The sequence below is a fragment of the Carcharodon carcharias genome, chromosome 1, assembly GCF_017639515.1.
Source record: "Carcharodon carcharias isolate sCarCar2 chromosome 1, sCarCar2.pri, whole genome shotgun sequence".
NCBI classification, from domain to species: domain Eukaryota; kingdom Metazoa; phylum Chordata; class Chondrichthyes; order Lamniformes; family Lamnidae; genus Carcharodon; species Carcharodon carcharias.
In genome coordinates this window covers 184,365,459-184,387,626 of record NC_054467.1, presented here as the reverse complement: position 1 = coordinate 184,387,626, position 22,168 = coordinate 184,365,459, and the positions used below count along the sequence as shown (strand labels likewise).

General features: G+C 43.8%; 1 protein-coding gene across 2 annotated transcripts in view; it reads left to right on the top strand.

Moving 5' to 3' along the window:
* Positions 1–18,980, top strand: part of parp8 (poly (ADP-ribose) polymerase family, member 8) — a 470,797-nt gene extending 451,817 nt beyond the window's left edge. Inside the window, exons 25-26 of one of the 2 annotated variants that reach the window (XM_041197708.1) lie at positions 10,389–10,473; positions 15,965–18,980. In XM_041197708.1, the coding sequence (XP_041053642.1) occupies positions 10,389–10,473; positions 15,965–16,067 (188 nt within the window). In that variant the 3' untranslated portion in view covers positions 16,068–18,980. Of the gene's footprint in view, positions 1–10,388; positions 10,474–12,402; positions 12,667–15,964 lie in introns of those variants that run through there. The other variant, XM_041197699.1, reaches the window with a different exon arrangement.
* Positions 18,981–22,168: the final 3,188 nt, after the last annotated feature.

Here is a 22,168-nt window from a genome sequence, read left to right as displayed (position 1 = left end):
TAAATGACTTTCCAAAGCATGGATAAAACATGAAGAAACAATTAGCCTGTCTTATGTATTTGAAAATGTTCTAAAATCAAACAACAGTTCCTTTTAAGTCTTAACAGGCAGGCTTAAAAACACTTAATTCAGAGCTATTCTATAATGGGCAACTGATCCAGTTTGCTCCTTTTACTCTCAGAAGGAACAAGAGCAATGAAAGAGCATTGTTACATCTGTCCGTGGATGCAAAGAGCATGCATCACTCTGTGGCCCAGAGTCGAGATTAACCTCATCCACTCCTGGCTGCCTGTTAGCTCAGATACTTAACCGTATTTCAAAACTCACTATATGGTCCTGGCCTTTTCATGTTGTTCAATGGCCATACCGTGTAACATAGGAAGCCAGTTAGAAATCTTGAATGTACAGTACATGTTGGACAATTAAGATAATTTCTTACATCCCATCCCCACACTTAAGCCGGGATTTTCAATTCTAGGTTGTAAAACCAGCTGCCAGTTTAGTTAGGGTCCTAACCCCACACGATGTGTTACAGACATGCCCACCTGGATTTTTAAAGGGTGGGACCGGGCTCATGGATGGCAGGAGTCCGACATTGGAGGGCCAGTGGGAAGCCCTCCAGCACTCAGAAATGAACACTCCCAGGGGAGTGGGGCAGGGGGGAGTTCCTTCACATGATCCATTTCACCCCCCTCACTGCCACCTTGAGTCAACCACATAGGTGGTCCAGGCCAACGTGGTCCACCTGCATTGCCAACTGAAAATCTCAGTTTGCACTGGAATGGTGCCTTAATAGGTTCTGTGATTAACATTAATTGACCTGAAATAAAACCAAAAAATGCTGGAAATACTCAGCAGGTCCGGCAGCATCTGTGGAGAGAAACTGAGTTAACATTTCAAGCTGAGGTGACCTTTCACCAGAACTGACGAAAGATGTAACATGTTTTGAAACAGTGGAAGGGGGGAGAGTGCAAAATGATGGGTTGTAGGGTCGGAGAAATTAAATGACAAAAGATTTCATGGTAGAAAAGCCAAAGAGAGTGGTAAGGGGTACAGTAAAGAATCAAAAGACATTTCTGTATGAGGCGGCAGTCATCTGAATGTTACAAGACGAGATAAAGAAAGAAATGAGACAAGACCAGACCAGCAAAAAAGAAACCTCAAACAAAAAAGAAGCAGAGTTTATGATCTAAAAATGTTGAACTCAATATTGAATCCAGAAGGCCGTAAAATGCCGAGTTGAAAGACAAGGTGCTGTTCCTCAAACTTGCATTGAGCTTCAATGGAACACTACAGCAGGCTTTGCAGTGAAAGATCAAAGTTGAGAGCAAGTTGGAGAATTAAAATGAAAGCAGCAGGAAGTTCGGGCTCATGCTCAAGGCCTGATTTGGCTACCCACCAGGAAGTGGCAGGCAGCCAATCCAACTCCGAGCTACCCTCATTGAAAATGGGTCAGGGTTGGAATGGCGGCAGGTAACCTGCCTATAGGCCAGTGGCGTGTGATTGCGTGCCTGCCCGCCTCCAATCTCAACCCCGACCCATCTGCTAATTCAGCATTTTCACCCCAATGGATGACACTTCCACCTGCAAACCATAGCTGATGATTACATGGTGTCAGTTCTCAAGTAGCTGACATGGTAATTTAGAATGTTGACTGTTCAAACTCAAGGATGTGTATCACTTTTGAATTGGGTGAGTCTGGTTGTCCCTTAAAGGGGACAATAGAAAGGATTATGGCACCGAGGTAAGATATTCTCAAAATGTAAGAACATAAGAAATAGGAGCAGGAGTTGACCATGCAACTCATCGAGCCTGCTGAGCCATTCAAAATGACCAAAGTGATCTTCAGCTTCAGCTCCACTTTCCTGCTGTCTCCCCATATCCCTTGATTCCATGAGAGACAAAAATCTGTCTATCTCAGCCTTAAATATATTGAACAATGGAGCATCCACAACCCTCTAGGGTAGAGAATTCCAGAGATTCACAACCATTTGAGTGAAGAGGAGAGGAATGTGGGCATCTAAACTGAATGAGGCAACTTACCTTCAGGAAGCAGCATTTGAAGCTTTGTGACGATGTCAATGTATCAATCATCATAACCTGCCACCGCCGGCCACAATGGTGGATTTTCACACTGTATTGTCCCAAACCTGCCACATTATTTATGCAACCCCCAAAAACATGCTGTTTCTGTGGTGGGCGGGTTCTCATTCACCCACCCATTCATCCATCCAACATCACTCCGCCACTGCATCACACCGAGCGCCATATTTAAAGTGCAGCCGCAAGCTCACACCTCAGTGCTTCCAGACCACCACTGCTGCACAGAAAACATGGCCCTGAGACTGTAGAAGACTGCAGCCCCCAGGTTCAGTGACACATCCCTCAGGTGCTTTTTGGATGCTGTGGAGGCTCACTGGAATGTCCTCTATTCCCGCTCTGGCCGCAGGATGGACAGCAACAGCACTAACCCGGCTTGGGAGGTGGTAGCAGCAGTGGTCAGTGTCAATGCCCTACAGAAGAGGACAGTCACCCAGTGCTGCAAGATGATGAATGATGATCTCTGTTCCACCAGGGTAAGTCACTCTTCTCATCACTCTCAACTCGCACACTCACAACCCCATCACACATCCACAGGGCCCTCATTCACTGCCGGTTCAAGGGCCATCACCATTCATTCTCTCACACACACCTTTAAGGAGAGTTAGTTGCACAGCCTGGCCATGGGTGTTAATCACTTGTACATAATGTTCACTATTGTAAGTAAACTCCCAAGAATGTCTCCCTGCCTATGGCTCCTTCTTCTGATGAGCAGTGCTTTTGACACTCAGATGTGAAGCCTTTCTGCACAGGATAAAGGCAGGTGTCTCAGTCCAGGGCCTCTTCCCTGAGCTTTGTGAAGCCTTCAGACTACAGTGATGGTCCAGCCTCACAGTCCCTGGAAACATTACTAATGCCTGCACCTCGGCAGTGCTGGTCATTGCTGCCAGAGTGTAGTGGATAGGCGCCACAGAGTTCTCTTATTCTCTCTGTGTGCTCTCCGCATCTTTAAGATGGTGCTGGCACCCACCTCTTCAGCATCTGTGACCACTGATGCTGTGCTCCAGCTCCTGAAGGGCTCAGGTTCTGAAGACGAACAAAGGGTCAGGTGCTTTTTAAGTTTCATGGCTGTGGCTCTATGATATGACCTTGATCACAGAGTACAAGCAAGCTGCCCTCGGCTAGACAGAAGTTAGACATTCTCAGAAGCTATGTGAAGGTCTATGGAGTGTCCTCACTACATGTCGTCATCATCCTCCTGCAATCGAGCGACTATTAGGGCCTTCACTGTGTCCCCATGACAGGAGCATTCTCACAGAGGATATGTGTGCTGACATAAGCCAGATTGGAGTCAAACATTCACAGATGCAATGTGATGGAATACTCTCCACTTGCCTGGATGAGTGCAGCTCCCACAACACTCAAGAAGCTTGACACCATCCAGGACAAAGCAGCCTGCTTGATTGGCACCACATCCACAAACATTCACTCCCTCCACCACCAACGCACAGTAGCAGCAGTTTGTACCATCTACAAGACACACTGCAGGAATTCACCAAGGCTCCTTCAACAGCAGCTTCCAAACCCACGACCGCTACCATGTAGAAGGTCAAGGGCAGCAGATAGATGGAAACACCACCACCTGGAAGTTCCCCTCCAAGTCACTCACTATCCTGACTTGGGAAATATATCACCATTTCTTCACTGTTGCTGGGTCAAAATCCTGGAACTCCCTTCCTAACAGCACTGTGGGTGTACCTACACCACATAGACTGTAGCGGTTCAAGAAGGCAGCTCACCACCACCTTCTCAAGGGCAACTAGGGATGGGCAATAAATGCTGGCCCAGCCAGCAAAGCCCACATCCCATGAATGAATATTAAAAAAACCCTCTGCGGATTGTATTGTAGGGCTCCACTAGACTGGTCCAGGCACTTCATCTTCAGCATCACGATGGTCTGCTCCACCAAGTTTCCAGCTGCTGCATGAGCCTCATTATGGTGTCGCTCTGCTGCAGACTGAGGGCGCTGCACACCCCATGGCATGTCCGGGTAGCCCTTGTCCCTGAAGAGCCATCCCTACAGCTTCTGTGGATGCAGGAAGACTCCAGGGATCTGTGACCAACTGAGGATATAGGCATCATGCACACTCCCTGGAAACCCTGCGCACACCTGCACAATGCGTTTCTGGTTGTCGAACACCAGCTTCACATTCAGCGAATGGAACCCCTTGCGGTTGATGTCGTCCACCGTGTGTCGCGACGGAGATCTGAGCACCACATGAGTGCAGTCGATCACACCCTGCACCTGTGGGAAACCCAAGATCTGGGCAAATCCAATCATTCTTGCATCCCAGCTGTCCTGTTCCCGGGTGAAATGCACAAAGTTGTGTGCTCTCGCAAAGATGGCATCCATGACCTCACAGATGCATTTGTGGTTGGAGGCTTGTGATTTCCTACAGAGGTTACCTGTGGAGCCCTGAAAGGAGCCACTGGCATACAAATTGAGCACTGTGGTCACTTTCACAGCCACTGGTAGTGGATGTCCTCCATGTCCCCATGGCACCATATCCTGCATTGGTTGGCAGATGTGACCAACCAGTTCTTTAGATATGTGCAGTCTCTGGCGACACTGGTTCTCAGTCATCTGCAGGAATGAAAGGCAGCATCTATAGAGCTTGGGTGTTGCTTGGCGCCGACCAGTGAAGGCTCGCTGTGGTTCTAGGGCGGTATGTGCGGGAATCCCAGCCGCCCCTTCTTCCTGAGCTTGCTGCTTCTGCCTCTGCGCAGCCAGGAGTCTCAGTCGCTCTCTCCTCCGTCTTCTTCGCTCTCTGTAGGCCTTCAAACATACAGCTAGTTCACCAGGCTCCATGATCCTGATGTACTCTTCCTGCAGGATGAAAGAGAGGCATGTGGTTAGCATGGGTGTACTAAGAACCTGTCCTGGTCCAGTGTGATGGCCCCTTAACATTTCCCGGAGAGTGCTGGCTTCCTCCTGGTTGGCCAGAGATTAGTGCGCTGCATGGCTGTCCTGTTAGCTTCAGCCATGGGATAGATTGGTCCAAACCGGGATGCTGACATTGCAAGGGGCTGTGAGTGCTACCAGCAGTGACTGCCACATGGCCAGCTTTTACGAGGAGATTGTACAACATGTGCAGTCTAAGTGTTCTGCAATCCACTAAAATGCTCATGAAGTTGCAGTCTGTGCCGAGGTGTGGGGAGGTGGGAACCTCTAGAGCACTAGGTGACACTTTGATGCCTCTGCATTGCTTGAGTGGGCAGATAAGCCAGGAGCGCAACCCCAATCTTATCAATGTGGCTGCGCCTGAACTGTCTCAGTTGCAGAGGAATGGTCACCTTCTACAGGTTTCCCAAATGCCACTTGCCTCGCCCACCCACACACCCCCACCCCGAAAGCTTGTGCGGTATATTCAACAGCAGGGCTGCCCTTAATCACCCCGCCCTGCCCCCTCCCCACCGCCACCAGTTCCCTCAACGGCAGGGCTGCCCTTAACCCCCCCCCCCCCCCCCCCCCCCCCCCCCCCCACTCCCCTCCCCGATGCCCCTGAAGCTTGAAGTCCAACAGGTGACCCTGGTGAGCGCTGCACAACATTATTGTGTACTCACTTCCAAGTTCCCCTCAAAGCGCAGGCTGCCAAGTGCACGTGTTTAATGTGCTGTTGTGAAACATGCAGGCGTGCTTTCCCGCTGACGTGGGCAGACGATCCAGCAAGGTGGGACGATTCCGGCGCGCTGGCCTGATAATATGCTGATCTTTTACAATGAAGTTCCTGACATCCAATGGCAGGGAACGCTGAGTGGACGATCACAAACTGATTTCGCGCCATTGTAAAATCCATCGCGCCATATCGTCTGCTCACGCCACCGATCACTCCCAACACCAACGGGCAAGGAAAATTCCGCCCATAGCCTATTGCATGGACAGAGGGTTGGTTCATGTATTATCATTTTCTATTTTACCCTTTACCTTGTCATCGTTGTAGATATCATGCCACCGCAGGGGAAAAAAGAACATTGGTGGGGTTTATTAATGTAGCTATTGTGTACTTCTTCATGACTAAATTATTAACTGGGGGATGGTAGTGTAGTGGTAATGTCAGTAGACCAGCAATTCTAAGACCTGGGCAAATGCTCTGGGGGCACAGGTTCAAAGCCCCCTATGGAAGCTGATGGAATTTAAAATTTAATTAATAAATTTGACTCAGTCATGATGATTATGATACCTTTCTTTATCAAAAGAGTAACTCTAATTTAATAGTTGCTGAAGACAACATCTAAGGAACCTTAAATGTGGACATATTGATGAGTGGACATATTGATCAGCCAACAGTTTGGGGGAGACAGTGGTGCAGTGGTAATGTCACTGGACCAGTAGTTTAGAGACCCAGGTTGAGGGGCATGGGTTCAGATTGCACCACTGCAGCTGGTGGAATTTAAATTTAATCAGTAAAAGAAATCTGGAACATAAAGCTAGCCTCAGTAATGGTGACCATGAAACTATCATTGATTGTATCAAGGCTTGCCATAACATTGTAATCTAGGGCAAACACGTCTGCATTGTTTGTGGCTTGAGGAACTTCGGTTCAGAGTCATTGAGCTGGAGGCTGAGCTGCAGACTCTGCAACACATCAGGGAGGGGAAAAGTTACCTGAATGCTTCATACCAGGAGGCAGTCACACCACTTAGGATAGGGTCTTCTGATTCTGTCAGTGGCCAGGGACAGGAGGATGTGACTATGAGTGAAGCAGGTAAGGGGACCCAGAGGGCAGGAGTGTGAGCTTCTTCAATTGTCCAACAGGTTTGAGGTTCTCTCTCTCAGCTTGTTTGGATGAGAGTGGAGGCTGCAAGGTGGATGAGCAAACTGACCATTGCACCATTATACAGGAAGCAATTCAAGTGGGGGGAACAAAAAGGAATGTAGTGGTAGTAGGGGACAGTATAGTAGGGGGGATTGACACTGTTCTCTGAACCAAAGAGTGCGAGTCTGGACAGCTTTGTTGCTTGTCCAGTGCCAGGGTTTGGGACATCTGCTCAGGGCTCGAGAGGAACTTGCAGTAGGAGGGGGAGGATCCAGTGGTTATGGTTCATTTAGGTACCAATGACATAGGCAGGAAGAGGAAGAAGGCTCTGTATAGTCAGTATGACAAGCTAGGCATCAAGTTAAGAAACAGAACCTCAAAGGTAGTAATCTCTGGATTATTACCTGAGCCACGGGAAGTTAGAAGAAGGTGAAGGGGTAGCTCTGTTAATTAATGATGGTATTAGCACATAGAGAGGGATGACCTAAGTTCAGGAAATGAGGATGTAGAAGAAGTTTGGGTTGAGATGAGAAATGATAAAACAAGAAGTCACTTGTGGGAGTGGTATATAGGCCTCCTAATTGTAACTACACAGAAGGACAGAATATAAGAGATAATGGGAGCTTGCCAGAAAGGTACAGCAATAATCATGGGGGATTTTAATCTACGTGTAGACTGGAAAAATCAGATGGGCAAGGGTAGCATAGATGAGGAGTTCATAGGATGTTTTCGAGATAGTTTCCTAGAATAGCATGTTCTGGAGCCAACCAGAGAGCAGGCTATACTAAATCTGGTACTGAGCAACAAGATAGGATTATTTGGTAGCCCAGTGAAGGCACCCTAGGTGGCAGCAATCATAATATGATTGTATTTTACATTCATTTTGAAGGAGAAATTAGTGCATCTTGGACTAATATTTTAAACTTAAATAAGGGCAATTATGAGGGCATGAAAGCAGAGCGAGATAAGTGAACTGGCAAATGAGGTTAAAGAGATATATCAATAGAGGTTCAGTGGCAGACATTTAAAGGGATATTTCAGAATACACAGAATATATACATTCCAGTGAGAAAGGAAAGCACCTAAGGGGGAGCCCACCATCCGTGGTTAACTAAAAATAGTTAAAGGCAGTATCAAACTTAAAGAAAAAGCATATAATTACATGGCAACGATAGATCAGAAGGTTGGAAGGAATATAAAGAACAGCAAAGGCTTACTAAAAGATTAATAAGGAGGGAAAAATTAAGACTATGAGAGAAAGCTAGCTAGTAATATAAAAGTTTCTACAGATATTTAAATAAGAAAGTTGAGTATTGGCCCCATAGAGAGTAAGTCTGGGGGACTGATAATGGAAAGTAGGGAGATGACGGATGAATTAAACAGGTTTTTGACTTCGGTCTTCACTATAGAGACCACAAGTGACACTTGGAAATAGTTGCAAATCAGGAAATGGAAGGGAGGGAGGAACTCGGGGAAAATTACAATCACCAGGAAAGTGGTTTTGAGCAAATTGTTGGAGCTGCAGGCTGATAAATCCCCAGATCTGGAGCGACTTCATCCTAAGATCTTGAAAGAAGTGGCTAGTGAGATAGTTGGTGCACTGGTTTTAATTTTGCAAAATTCGCTAGATTCGGGGAAGGTTCCATTAGAATGAAAAACAGCAAATATAACTCCTTTATTCAAAAAAGGAGGCAGACAGAAAGTAGGAAACTATAGGCCAGTTAGCCAAACATCTGTCATAGGGAAAATGTTAGAAGCTATTATTAAAGATGTTATAGCAGGGTACTTAGAAAAATTTAAGGCAATCAATCAGAGTCAACATGGTTTCATAAAAAGGAAGTCATGTTTAACCAATTTATTGGAGATCTTTGAAGGAGTCACATGTGCTGTGGATAAAGGGGAACCGGTGGATGTGCTGCACTTAGATTTCCAGAAGGCATTTGATAAAGTGCCACATTAAAGGTTATTGCAGAAAATAAAAGCCCATGGTGTAGGAGGTAACATATTGACATGGATAAAATTGGCTACCTAACAGGAAGCTGAGAGTTGGCATAAATGGGCTTTCTTCTGGTTGGCAGGGTGTGACAAGCGGTCTGCCACAGGGATCAGTGCTGGGACCTCAACATTTTACAATTTATATAAATGACTTGGATGAAAGGGCCAAAGGAATGGTGGCTAAATTTGCTGACGGCACAAAGATAGGTAGGAAAGTAAATTGTGAAGAGGATGTAAGGAGGCTACAAAGCGACATAGATAGGTTAAGTGTGTGGGCAAAAATCTGGCAAATGGAGCATAATGTGGGCAAATGTGAAATTGTTCATTTTGGCAGGAAGAATAAAAAAGAAGCTTATTATCTAAATAGTGAGTGATTGCAGAGCTCTGAGATTCAGAAGGATCTGGGTGTCCTAGTGCATGAATCACAAAAGGTTAGTATGCAGGTACAACAGATAATTGGGAAAACTAATACAAAGTTATAATTTATTGTGAGGGGAATTGCTTACAGAAGTAGGGAGGTTATGCTTCAGTTGTACAGGCCATTGGTGAGACCACATCTGGAGTATTGTGTACAGTACTGGTATCCAATTTAAAGAAAGGTGTAAATGCGTTAGAAGCAGTTCAGAGGTTTACTAGACTAATACCAGGAATGGCAAGGTTGTCTTATGAAGAAAGGCTGGACAAGTTAGGCTTGTATCCACTGGAATTTAGAAGACTAAGAGGCAACTTAATTGAACTGTTTAAGATTCTGACAGGTCTTGACATGGTGGATGTGGAGAGGATGTTTCCTCTTGTGGGAGAATCTAGAACTAGGGGTCACTGTTTTAAAATAAGAGGTCGTGCATTTAAGATAGAGATAAGCAGAATTTTTTTCTCTCAGAGGGTTGTGAGTCTTTGGAACTCTCTTCCTCAAAAGGCAGTGGAAGCAGAGTATTTGAATATGCTTAAGGCAGAGCTAGATAGAGTCTTGATAAGCAAGGGGCTGAAAGGTTATTGGGGGCAGGCAGGCTGGTGGGTTGAGGTTACATTCAGTACAGCCATGATCTTATTGAATGTCAGAGCAGGCTCGAGGGGCTGAATGGCCTACTCCTGCTCCTAATTCATATGTTCATATGGATGTGCAGAAGTCTGGCAGCAGGTCAGGATTGTACAAGCTCCATGGAAGTATTTTTGACAAAGTATAGTAAAAATTATAAATATTATTACTAAAACAGTTAAGTGGTATATGCCAAGAAAGCAAAGCCTTATCATGGTGAAGATGAACATGGTGGTAAAGGGGAAAACTGCACTTCAAGCACCTAATCATCCAAAGAAACGAAAATAAATACATAAGTTTAAATAACCATTAAGCTCTATGTTATATTGCATTTGAAAAGTGGCCACTAGAGCACAGGACAAGAGATGGTGGTGTCCATGCAACTGTTTGCAAGAAATGAGAAAAGACAAATAAACCCAATTGAGGGAAAAAAATGAAATATAACTAAGACAGAAGAATGTTTTATTCTGCTTTCATTTCTTTTATATTGTTTTTTGCAGTGATTACTTCACCAGATTTGCACAAACATGGAGAAATTTGGGTAGTTCCACAAACAGATCATGTCTGCACAAGATTCTTCTTTGTGTAAGTACTGTTACATTTCTGACCTCGATTGATGCAAGAAGAATAAAAATGGAAAACAGCTAACTTGGGTTCCAACTAGCCGAATTGGTAAATTTACTGTTGTTAGATCTCTGGGACCTGGCTTCATGTTCAACACTGATAGCTAGACCAGCCCTATGTATGCAGTTATCCTGCATGTTCATGTACCTTTAAGGTGTTCCACTTATACTCTACTCAAGTGTTGTTTAACAAACTATGACAATTTCCAGCATTTTTTGTTTTTATTTCAGATTTCCAGCACCCACAGTACTTTATCCTTGTAAACTCTGGCAATTATTTCCTTTAGTGTTTGCCCCATTTCAATGAATTTAATCCTTTAAGTTTATATACCTGGCTCCTCGACTTGGGCATTTCTGACCTACAGATCACTTGAAACTTTAGCGATAAAAGGCAAAGCACTACATATGGTAATGTTACATACTTGGGAGGAACAGGTGGCATTGCACCTATAGTTCCCAAAACATTCCACCGCTGGAATTTTCCTCACCTCATGACCAGGTCTGTTGTAAATTAATTGATTCAGATTGATTGCTGCGATTAACTAACAGCACCAGCATTGTTATATCATCAACTACAAGAACAATAGAAGACTTTGGTCTTTTTCTTCTAGCAATTCCCATGTTTCTGTGCTGGGTATCTGAATTTTTAAAAAAAGAAATGCTGGAAACACTCAGCTGGTCAGTCAGCATCTGTAGAGGGAACAGGTGAGTTAATATTTCAAGTATAGATCTTTCCAGCTATTTATGAAGATAGCACTGTAGCTTTCTTATATCGCCAGCCACGGATTAACGTTCTCAGTTTACTTTGAGAACTCGCTTCCTTTCTTAAACATGTTAAATATTGTTTCTCGTGTTCACTTCCCCAACGTGGACGACCATGACTGCTTTCCTTCCTGATGATGTCAGAATCCCTTCTAACTTTACTCTAATATGTACTGTAACTCTGATTAAGCAACTCACCATGTTATATGTTTTGTCTTTCTGAGCCCTCCAGAGGTTGTTCCCTCCCTAATGATAAAGTTTATGCCCTTCCCTCCAATCTTTCTTACTCTTTCCTCTTTCCTCATTCCCCTTCTTTCCCCTATTCTCCACCCTTATTCCCCCTTTCTACCTCCCCTTCCCCACAGTCTTCAGTTCATTTTGGTCCAATTATCCCACTGCTCCCAATGCCAACCTGATCCGAAGACACCACTCAGTCATAGAATCATAGAAACTTACAGTGCAGAAGGAGGCCATTCAGACCATCATGCCTGTGCTGGCTGTTTGAAATAGTTAAGCTTTGTCCCATAATTCTTTAAGATCCTCATCCTCAAATATTTGTCCAACACCTTTTTAAATTTATTTACAGAATCAGCTTCCACCACTTTTCAGTCGGAGCATACCAGGTTCCAACAATTCTCCGAGTGAAAAAAAATTCTCATGTTCAATCTAGATCTGTTGCCAGTGATTTTAATTCCATGACCTTTGGTTATTGACTCACTCACTGGAGGAATACAGTTCTTTTCTTCATCCATTCTATCAAAACCTGTCATAATGTTGAAACCTCTATTGGATCAACTCCTAACTCTCTCTGTTCCAAGGAGAGAAGTCCTAACTTTTCCAACCTTTCCTCATAACCAAAATCCCTCATCCCTGGTAACATCCTGGTAAACCTCCTCTGTGCCCTTCTTAAAGCCTTTACATCTTTCCTGAAATGAGGCCCCCAGCATTGTCCACAAAACTCCAGCTGAGGCTTAATCCTGCAGTGATTTATAAAGTTGTCCTAGAACAATTTCTTTGCATTTATATTCTGTACCTCTATTTATAAACCCACGAAACCTATATGCCTTTTTAACTAACTTATGAACTTGCTCTGTAATTGAAGGATCTTTCTTCCATTCTGTTCCTTTAGAATCCACCATGGTAAAGAATGCCTCCATTACAGAGGCATTGAGGCCTACTCATTGCAGAACACAGGCACTGCAGTGCTGAAGCTAGAGGGACCCCAACTGGCTGCAGGAGACAGCTGTGCTCCTTCTTCAGAACATTTCATATAATCCTTTATTTAAAGTAAAGGGTCAAAAGACACACAATAAGCCAGTATTTTTGTCATCTCTATAGGAAATAACTTCTAAGGAAACTAATATGTGAACACTTGGAAATCTTGAATAGTCCAGTGTAACATCACAGGCAATTGTTTTGTATATATAATAAAGATGCCCAAGATAATTTTGAGTATCTTGTTCATAATCCTTTTTCTTATCACATTCATAACCACTTTCCTGTCTGCCACCAGTACAATGTGTCTATGTGTGTTACCAACTTGCATATCTAGCCACTGGTATCTGCCCCTGGTATCCAGAGATATTTGGTGCCTACCCCTTATTGAGCCAGGTCTCCGTTATCATCACAAACCTATAGTCCCATTGCATCTGTAGCTCACCAACTTTATTTACCACAATCCATGCATTTATGTACACGCACTGGAAACATAAGTTAGACCTTACCGTTTTTTCACTTAGTCTGACCCCTCCTAATACTTTAATTTTTCTTGCTCTAGAACTGTTTGTCACTCAATTCTTTGTGCACCTTGGATGGAATTTTATGCCCTTCCCCTTGGCAAGATAGGTGGGAGGATGGCAGGTGGCGATCTTGCCACCATTGATATTCATCCAGAAGTAGGCAGGGGGCTCACCATGCAGGGAGCACAACAAGCAAATTCTAGTGTGCTTGTCACCTCCCAAGGGGAGGCCGCTTGTTCAAAGACACTTGTGCCTGATTGAGGGACTCAGCATGAAGAAGAAGGGCCTTGTTGAGAGCCAGACCCTGCCCTTACTGCCAACCACCCCCCTCATCCCCAGACCATGGCCTCATCCTGTGACCTCCTTCCTGCCATCTCTCACCTGTGCCTGGATCCCTTATCGATCCGAGGCCTCTGCTGGGTGCCGTGCAGGCAGCAACCCCACCTCCCCAGTGGCACTGCTGGGCACAGAAGAGCTGCCGGCCTCTGATTGGCTGGCAGCTCTCAGAGGGTGAGACTTCTGCCCCAGGGGCCCTTGGTCGTGGGGAAGACCTGCCACTGGCCTGTCAACTGCCTGAGTGACACAAGATGCAGTGGGCCTTCCCAAAAAGAAGCAAAACGGATGTCTTGCTAGCTCTCTAGCCAGCAGCCAAGATCCCCGGCACCTTCACAAGATTCTGCCCCTTGTTTCTCCTTCCTAATGCTATATCTTGGTTCCTGTCTCCCTGCCAAGTTATTTTAAATCCTCCCCAACAGCACTAGCAAACCACCCTACAAGAACATTTGGTCCCTGTTGTTTTTAGGTGCAATCCATCAGCCTGTGGAGGTCCCATCTGCCAATGTCGCAGTGCCCCAGGAATCTAAAGCCCTTCCTCCTGCACTATCTTTCTAGTCAAGCATTTGTCTTCCTTATCCTCCTAGCATGTGGAACGAGGAGTAATCAAGAGGTTACTTACTACCTTTGATATCCTGCTTCCTAATATCCTTACTAGCACCCTATAATCTGCCTGCAACCTCATTCCTCTTTCTACCTATGCCCTTGGAACTGATATGGACAATAACTTTTGAGTGCTGCTCTGCACATAATCAGTTATGTCTTCACAGAGGTGAGAGTGACTGCCCTTGACATTAAGGCAGCATCTGACCGAGTGTGGAACCAAGGAGATCTAGCAAGACTGGAGTCAATGGGAATCAGGGGGAAACCTCTCCACGGGATGGAGTCATCTCAGTTCCAGGACATCACTGTAGGAGTTCCTCAGGGTAGTGTCCTAGGCCCAATCACCTTCAGCTGCTTCATCAATGACCTTCCTTCCATCATAAGATCAGAAGTGAGGATATTCAGCACCATTCGCGACTCCTCAGATACTGAAGCAGTCCATGTCCAAATGCAGCAAGACCTTGACAATGTCCAGGCTTGGACTGACAAGTAGCAAGTAACATTCGCACCACAGAAGTGCCAGGCAACGACCATCTTTGACAAGAGAGAATCTAGCCATCGCCTCTTGACATTCAATGGCATTACCATCACTGAATCCCCCACTCTCAACATCCTGGGGGTTACTATTGACCAGAAACTGAACTGGACTAGCTATATAACTACTGTTGCTACAAGAGCAGGTCAGAGGCTAGGAATCCTGCGGTGAGTAACTTATCTCCTGTCTCCCCAAAGCGTGTCCACCATCTACACGGCACAAGTCAGGGTGTGACGGAATACTCTCCAATTGCCTGGACTGTGCGGCTCCAAAAATACTCAAGAAGCTTGACACCATCCAGGACAAAGCTTGATTGGCACCACATCCACAAACATTCACTCCCTCCACCACCAACTCACAGTAGCAGCAGTGTGTACCACCTACAAGATGGACTGCATGAACTCACCAAGCCTCCTTAGACTGCACCTTCCAAATCTACGACAGCTACCATCTAGAAGGACAAGGGCAGCAGATACATGGAAGCACTACCACCTTGAATTTCCCCTGCAAGCCATTCATGATCTTGACTTGGAAATATATCACTGTCCCTTAACTGTTGCTGGGTCAAAATCCTGGAACTCCCTTCCTAACAGCACTGTGGGTGTACCTACACCACATGGACTTCAGCGGTTCAAGAAGGCAGCTCACCACAACCTTATCTAGGGCATTTAGGGATGGGCAATAAATGCTGACCTAGCCAGCGACGCCCACATCCCATGAATGAATAAAAAAAATGTCAGTATGTTTTCTAACTGTAACTTCCCTTCCTGAATCCATGTGAACTATCCTTTAATTAGTTTTGTACTTCCAAGTATTCACTATTAGTTTCCTCAAAGTTATTTTGTGTATAAGTCGTTAAACCTCAAATTCCTTGTGTACCTCTTGATCCTTTTTTGTTAAACGGTGGATTATGTTTGATGATCTGAAGAAGGAGCACAACTGTCTCCTGCATGAAGCCAGCAATTGATCCCTTGTGGCTTCAACACTGCGGTACCTGTGTTCTGTGATGAGTGGCCTCAATGCCTCTGGACTAAAGGATTCTTTACCACCGGATGCCATTTGTATGGAATGGAAGAAAATGGTGCAGGCGCTTTTTTTGAGGTGTGATTTGGAGGCAAACCTCCCTGCTGCATTTTCCTCCAGTCAGTCAGCTCAAAATAGACAAGAACCAGGCCTATGTGACTTTTTTTGAAAGAAAAAGACTTGTGTTTGCTTGTCTTTATAATAACCAACATTTGCACAAGTGCCCATCTGGTTTGTTGTCATAGTATTGCATGTACCTCAAAATTCTTCATTAGGGGCAGTCCATTCCCAACCAAAATGGTTCCAATTGAAAAAATAAATGCGTTGCTTGCACTGTCTAAATGTTGGACCAACTAGGAGTCAGTTTTCACTTTGGCATTCGTCCCTCAAAATATAGCTACTAAGAACTCAAACTCCAGAAAAGCCCAAAAAGAATATTGTTTTGTTATTCATTTCAGTTATGAAGATGGCCAAGTGGGTGATATAAGTACGAACACACAAGAACCCAGCATTCATAAAGAAATCCTTCGGGTCATTGGAAACCAGACAGCAACAGGTTAAAAGATTCACACATCGTCACTGACTGGATCAGAATACCTTTTCTGGCTTTTAAGCTGCAGTGCAGTTTTGAACTAAAATATTAACAATCTAATTTCAAATGCACAAACATAAGATTTTGAATAACGCACTTTAATTTCCAGATTTCTTACCTGAACCTAACAACATTTTAGTATTGCCAAGTCTGGAGTGTAGGTGTTGTCGAATGTTGACCTTGTTATAATAGGTTTTCCTGGAAAAGATGCATTGGCCCCAATTTTATTCAGCTTTGGCACTGGTAGAGCATTGAGTGTGAGATTGAGTGCAGTTGTGACCAGGTTGTACTCCTGTGCTGATTCATGAAATTTTGGGTCTTGACAAGGTGTAGACCTGTGTAGAATCTGCACTGAGTGATATACATGGGGCCTTTGCCCCTCTGGCATGTAGGAATACTGGGATGGAAAGGCTTGCCTCAGTCATCAGCTGATTCAAGGAGCCATTTTCCTTCCACATTTATCAAGTGTTTTTCTTTATTCATAAATATCTCTAAGTTTTAGGAACACTGATATAACCCTGTCCCGTCAGGAACAGGAGTCTGTTTTTTAAAAAGTCAGTGTGTGTTATAACACCCTGGCTGTGCCAGCCAAACCATGATTTTATTTATGTTTTGAAAAAGATAATAATTACAGCGGCAAAAAGAAATAATAATAAAAAAAACTGCCTGGGGTGCTTTGATTGCAGGCCTAAGTGGAGCCAACCCCTTTCTAATGTGCCATAGTGATGCCACCTTTTATATGAAAAAGACCCTTTTTTAACTCTTGGTGGCGATGAGCGTTGGTGCTGGCTGCCTCTACAAATTCCTTTTACACCTGAGTAAAAGTAATAAGATGTCAACGCATTGAGAAATGGTCTGCCAAAATGTACATTTTTTAACTAGAGGTATAGTGCAAGACTTTAGACTATTGAGACAATAAAAGATACTCATTTTGATATCCTGACTAGTCCAAAAATACACTGTTCTTTTCCATAAAAGTGGCACAGTTATGTTGAAAATAAGGAGCGGTCTTCAACCCTATCTACAAGAAGAAACTTACTGTACTGCTGAACTGTTTTATCATTGGCTCTTGCTGAAAAGGACTTCTTTACAGACAGTACACTCTCGCTTCTAGTTCCCTGATGGAATTAGTGCATTTGATCTTAAACCTTTTAATTCTGTCGGTGTTGAATTCCCTACTGATAAAATTTCTACATGAACGTTTGCTGGGTTTTGGTGGGTATTATTTTCAAAAAAGGAGAAAAAAAAGCAAGAATTTTTGTAACTATTTTGATCCAGTATTATGATCTTTAAGTAAAGCATGTGGATGTGACCACATGGCACCAAATTGGTGGTGCCATCATCACATGACAGGATAATTGGCTTCTGTTTTGAAAAGTTTAATTTTGCAAGTAAAGTCTGTGGTAATGTTGGGTATTTTATTTGCGGCACAATCCCCTCTCAATCTATCATGTAAGAAAGACAAAATCATGTTACTCTTGGCTTTATTTAAGGCCTATAAAAACAAATTAGGTAATTTTTTTGTTTATATGTATTAATGTGTGTCACATGTTGAATTATAGAGGAGTTCACGCTGGAGAGAATTATGCAGCCCACGTTATATGTGTTATAACCATGCAGACAGGGAAGTGATGGCATGAAGAGAGTATTGCAATCTTTATATTTTTCATTAAAGTTGTTCAAAATTACAGACTTAATCTAGATACAAGCACAAAACACTTTACAATGCTTACTCCACCCTTCTTTATCAAACACCGTGAAAACCAACATTTAATTTGAAACTCTTCAATTACAAAGAGTTTTATAATGAGTACTCTTCAGAATGCTTTTCCCTGTTTCATTCCTCTTTGCTGTCTCCCTTCATATTGGTGGTACTGACTTCAGCTTAAAACAGTTAAAAAAAAATTAAAATATCAGGTATGGAAAAAGTTTACAAATCAAACTTTCTATGGACTTGAGATTGTTTAAAATACAACACTCGCATCCTTTGAATACATCTTACATTAACATTGGATTGTCTTAACATTTCTGATGTGTCATTTTGAAACAGTCATTCTTGGTAACACTTTTCAAAGTTGGAAGACGCATATTACAAACACATGTATGTAATAAGGAATGTAGGAATGTACACATTGTAAACTAATTCGTCAAAACAGATTTCAACAATTTCAGCATATATTGTATACTTGTATCATTTTGTCAAAATTAGGAAGGTTTGATGAGATCTCTAGTCATTGTCATTTGATTTAAAACCACATCAGAATTCATTGTCATTATTCATAGTTTATACAATTTTAAAATTACGTTTTTGTTCTACATTTTTAACATATGTCACTTCTTTCATCCAATAATGGAGTTTGTTCACACTGCCACCCACCTGTTTTTAGTATAGTATCAAATCATCATTACAGCACTATCTGGATGTCCGCAGTGCAGTTAACAGGCCCTCAGTCAGGAACTGAGGATAACTATTCAGGCAATCGGCATTGTGTATTTAAAATTGCCCTTATGAATAAACTGGGGATGTATATGTTTACATTGAAACTTACTGCAGCTAATAACTCTTCCACTGATTTTGTTTTAGATTAATTAGGAGTGAAAATTAACTTCAGTAGGGCCACAAAATGGGCGGTAACAGATTAAAATCAAAGGAAAAGAAAATCAAAAGGATGAATAATAGACAACCAATCTGTTAATGCTCATTTTATGCCTCTGCCAAAGAGGAATTTTACACAGTAATGTTTTCCTTCTATGTTAGTCAGCAAGTGGTACTTATATTTTTCATCAATGTGTGACAGCTTTGGTTTTAGTAATAGTAGCATGAGTAGAATGCCTGTATGTTCATTCCAGTTAGTACCATGATAAAGTGAACATTTTCCTTTGAATAGTATATTTATTTCATACACTTACAGTAATAATTGTGTTTTTGAAAGTGCATTTTATTACGAAGAAATAAGTGAAAGCAATTCTCCTCATTGTCGCGGATCACAATTGGCAACATGATGCGCTACCTGAACATCTCAAGATAAAAAGGCACATATGTACCAAGATTTCTAACAACACTGCGCAGTAGCGGGACCAGTACCCATATTGAGACACTACCAAGCTGTTTTTCATGAGTGTGAAAGACGAGTAAACCATGAACACCACGGGCAAAATTTAATGATGGCGGTGGGTGTGGCCTGATGTCCGCCAACAAATTGGTGGCACCCCTGCCGTGTCTATCTCTGGAAGCCCCAAGAGAATGAAGTCCCTAATTGGCATCAGGAATCCTGCCGCCGGGGCTCCCGGCTCCGTGGCAGCTGTTTAATTGCAGGATTTATCTCAGTGGGACAGAAATCCCACCTCAAGAGCTGCTGGCCAATCACAGGCAGGCAGCTCTACATTACCGCCAGCTGTACCTGGAGCAGTGGCTGCTACCAGCAATTCACTTTAACCTTCACTACAGATCCACAGAGAAAGGTAATTGAGGATGGGAGGGGGGTCACGGGGAGGGCATTGCTGAGGTCAAGGGAAGGGGAGTGCCCCTCAGTTAGTGCCCGGCCCCCCTTCTGGATGCTGGGTCCTTTGAAAAGGCACTTTGAACAAGGAACCTTCCTAGCAGGCTGCAAGCAAACCCAACAGGATTTCCTGGCCGATCTCCCCACATGTTGAGTTCTCCACCCACCACTGGTTGAATACCAGCACTGGTGGGATAAGGCCCTTAAATGGGTATTAATTGCCCACTTAATGGTTTCAATTGACAACCAGGTAGGAAGGCTGCCCACAAGCCTTCCTGTCCCGGGCTTAATTGGAGGGAGGCAGGATCTCCACCCGCACCCAACTGCCCAATCACACAGTAGCCCGATCCACCTCTAAACTCACCCAGAGGGGGCATTAAATTTGACCCCACATGTGTGTAAGGGTAACACTGGACTTTCGCAAGAGTAACAGAAGCTTCAATGCATTGACAGTGCTTCGGTGCGCTAATTATCGTAGTGGTGTTTTTTGAAATAGGTTTTTGGAATGTGCAGTGAATTTTAGGTCGTCTGTATTAATAATTATTTATAATGCTTGCTTTTATAAGCCTAGCATTTGAAAACATAATTAAACAGTGCTGCATATTTGGAGGCCTCATCTATCAGATGAAATATTAAATTACGCCTCCACCTACCTGCTCTTGTGATCCAGTTGGATGTAAAAGATATCCCATCATTATTCAAAGCAGTCCATGGATTTCTCCCAGTATCTGTACCCATTCTCTCAGATTAAATGTACATAGATTCCAATTGTCCTGTGTGGAATCTTGCTGTTCTCAAATTGGCTGCCGTGTTTGCCTAAATAACAGCAATTGCATTTCAAAAGTAATTCTCTGGTTGTGAAGAACTTTAAAATATCCTGAAGATATAATAGGGAGTTATATAAATGCAAGTTCGATGTTTCTCTGTGCTCTTTGGTATTTCCACACCCTGTGCAGATGCAAAATGGAACACAATTCAAGATACCATCTACAATATTCCACTTTCAACATAAGGGAAGTAAGACTGGAAAAATGCTGACTTGCTCGAGGCTAATATAACTGTGATGGAACCTGTCATTCAGCGGCTCTGAATGCACTAAGAGTCACTCAAAGTAAAGTCCAACAAACTGCTAGGCGGTGTGTTACAACTCTGCCAGAATATTCAGATGTCTTTTGAGACAGGGAATGTTGGGCATTTATGAAGGGAGCAAAATGGCAACAGATCTATCGGTAAAGAAAATGGTTCCACTAAAAACAAAGGCAGGGGAGGTCATCACTGACTGTAATAAACAGTTGGAGAGATGAGTGGAACACTACCTTCAGTTGTACTCTAGTGTGTACACTATCACCAAGGAAGCTCTAAATGTCATAGAAATCCTGCCTGTCAGAGCTGGATATCGAACTCACAGTGAAGGAGTTTAGCAAAGCTATTATCTCACTTGCCATGGACAAAGCTCCAGGTGCTGTTGCTATGCCTCTTGAACAAGTATGGGAAACCAGCACACACCTGCACAAACTTCTCTGTCCCTGCTGGAGGGAGAGGGCAGGGGCCCAGGATATGCGTGATGCCAAGGTTGTGACCTTACACATGAACAAGAGTGAAGGCAGTGATTGTAACAGCTATCAAGGAATCTCCCTGCTCAGCGCTGTGGGAGAAGTTGTTGTCCTTGTTGGACTGCAGGTCCTGGCTGAACACATCTATCCCTAATCCCAGTTTGGTTTCGAAACTGGAAGATCTACAATTCACGTGATCTTCTCAGTCTGGCAGCTGCAAGAGATATGCCATGAATAAAGGAGATCACTATATATTGCCCTTATCAGTCTCACCAAGTCATTTCACCATGTGAGCAGGGGTGGTTTATTTAAGCTGCTGGAGAAAATTGTCTGCCTGCCGAAGCTGCTCAATGTGATCTCCTCTTTCCACAACAACACGATGGGTAAGGTCAGCTATGACCAGGCAATATCGGAACCTTCTGAGATCTGCAGTGGGGTCAAACAGGGTCATGCTCTGGCACCAACATTCTTTAACATATTCTTCTCATAGCTGCTGTCAGATGCCTTCAGGTCCTCTACAGACGGTGTCTACTTACATACCAGAACTGACAGAAAGCTGTTCAGCTTTGCTCACCTGAGATCCAAAACAAAGGTGCACCAAGTCCTCATCAGAGCAGCTCGATACTGACAATGTCGCACTAACACTCCAAACTGAGGAACACCTTCAGCAGCAAATGGACAGGCTCTCGTGCGCTGATAAAGAGTTTGTTTGACCATCAGCATCAGGAAGACAAATGTCATGATCCAGATGTTGCTATGCTGCCATCTGTCAGCATTGACAATGTGATGCTGGAGGTTGTTGATTGTTTCACATATCTCGGCTCCACAATCACCAGCATTCTGTCACTTGATGCTGAAATCAACACGTGCATCACAAAAGCTGCAGTGGTTATGTCCAAATTGGGTAAGAGAGTGTGGAACAACAGTGACCTGACTGAGAACACCAAACTGCGAGTCTACCAAGCCTGTGCACTGCTCTACGGTGGGGAAACTTGGACAGCATACGCGAGGCAGGAG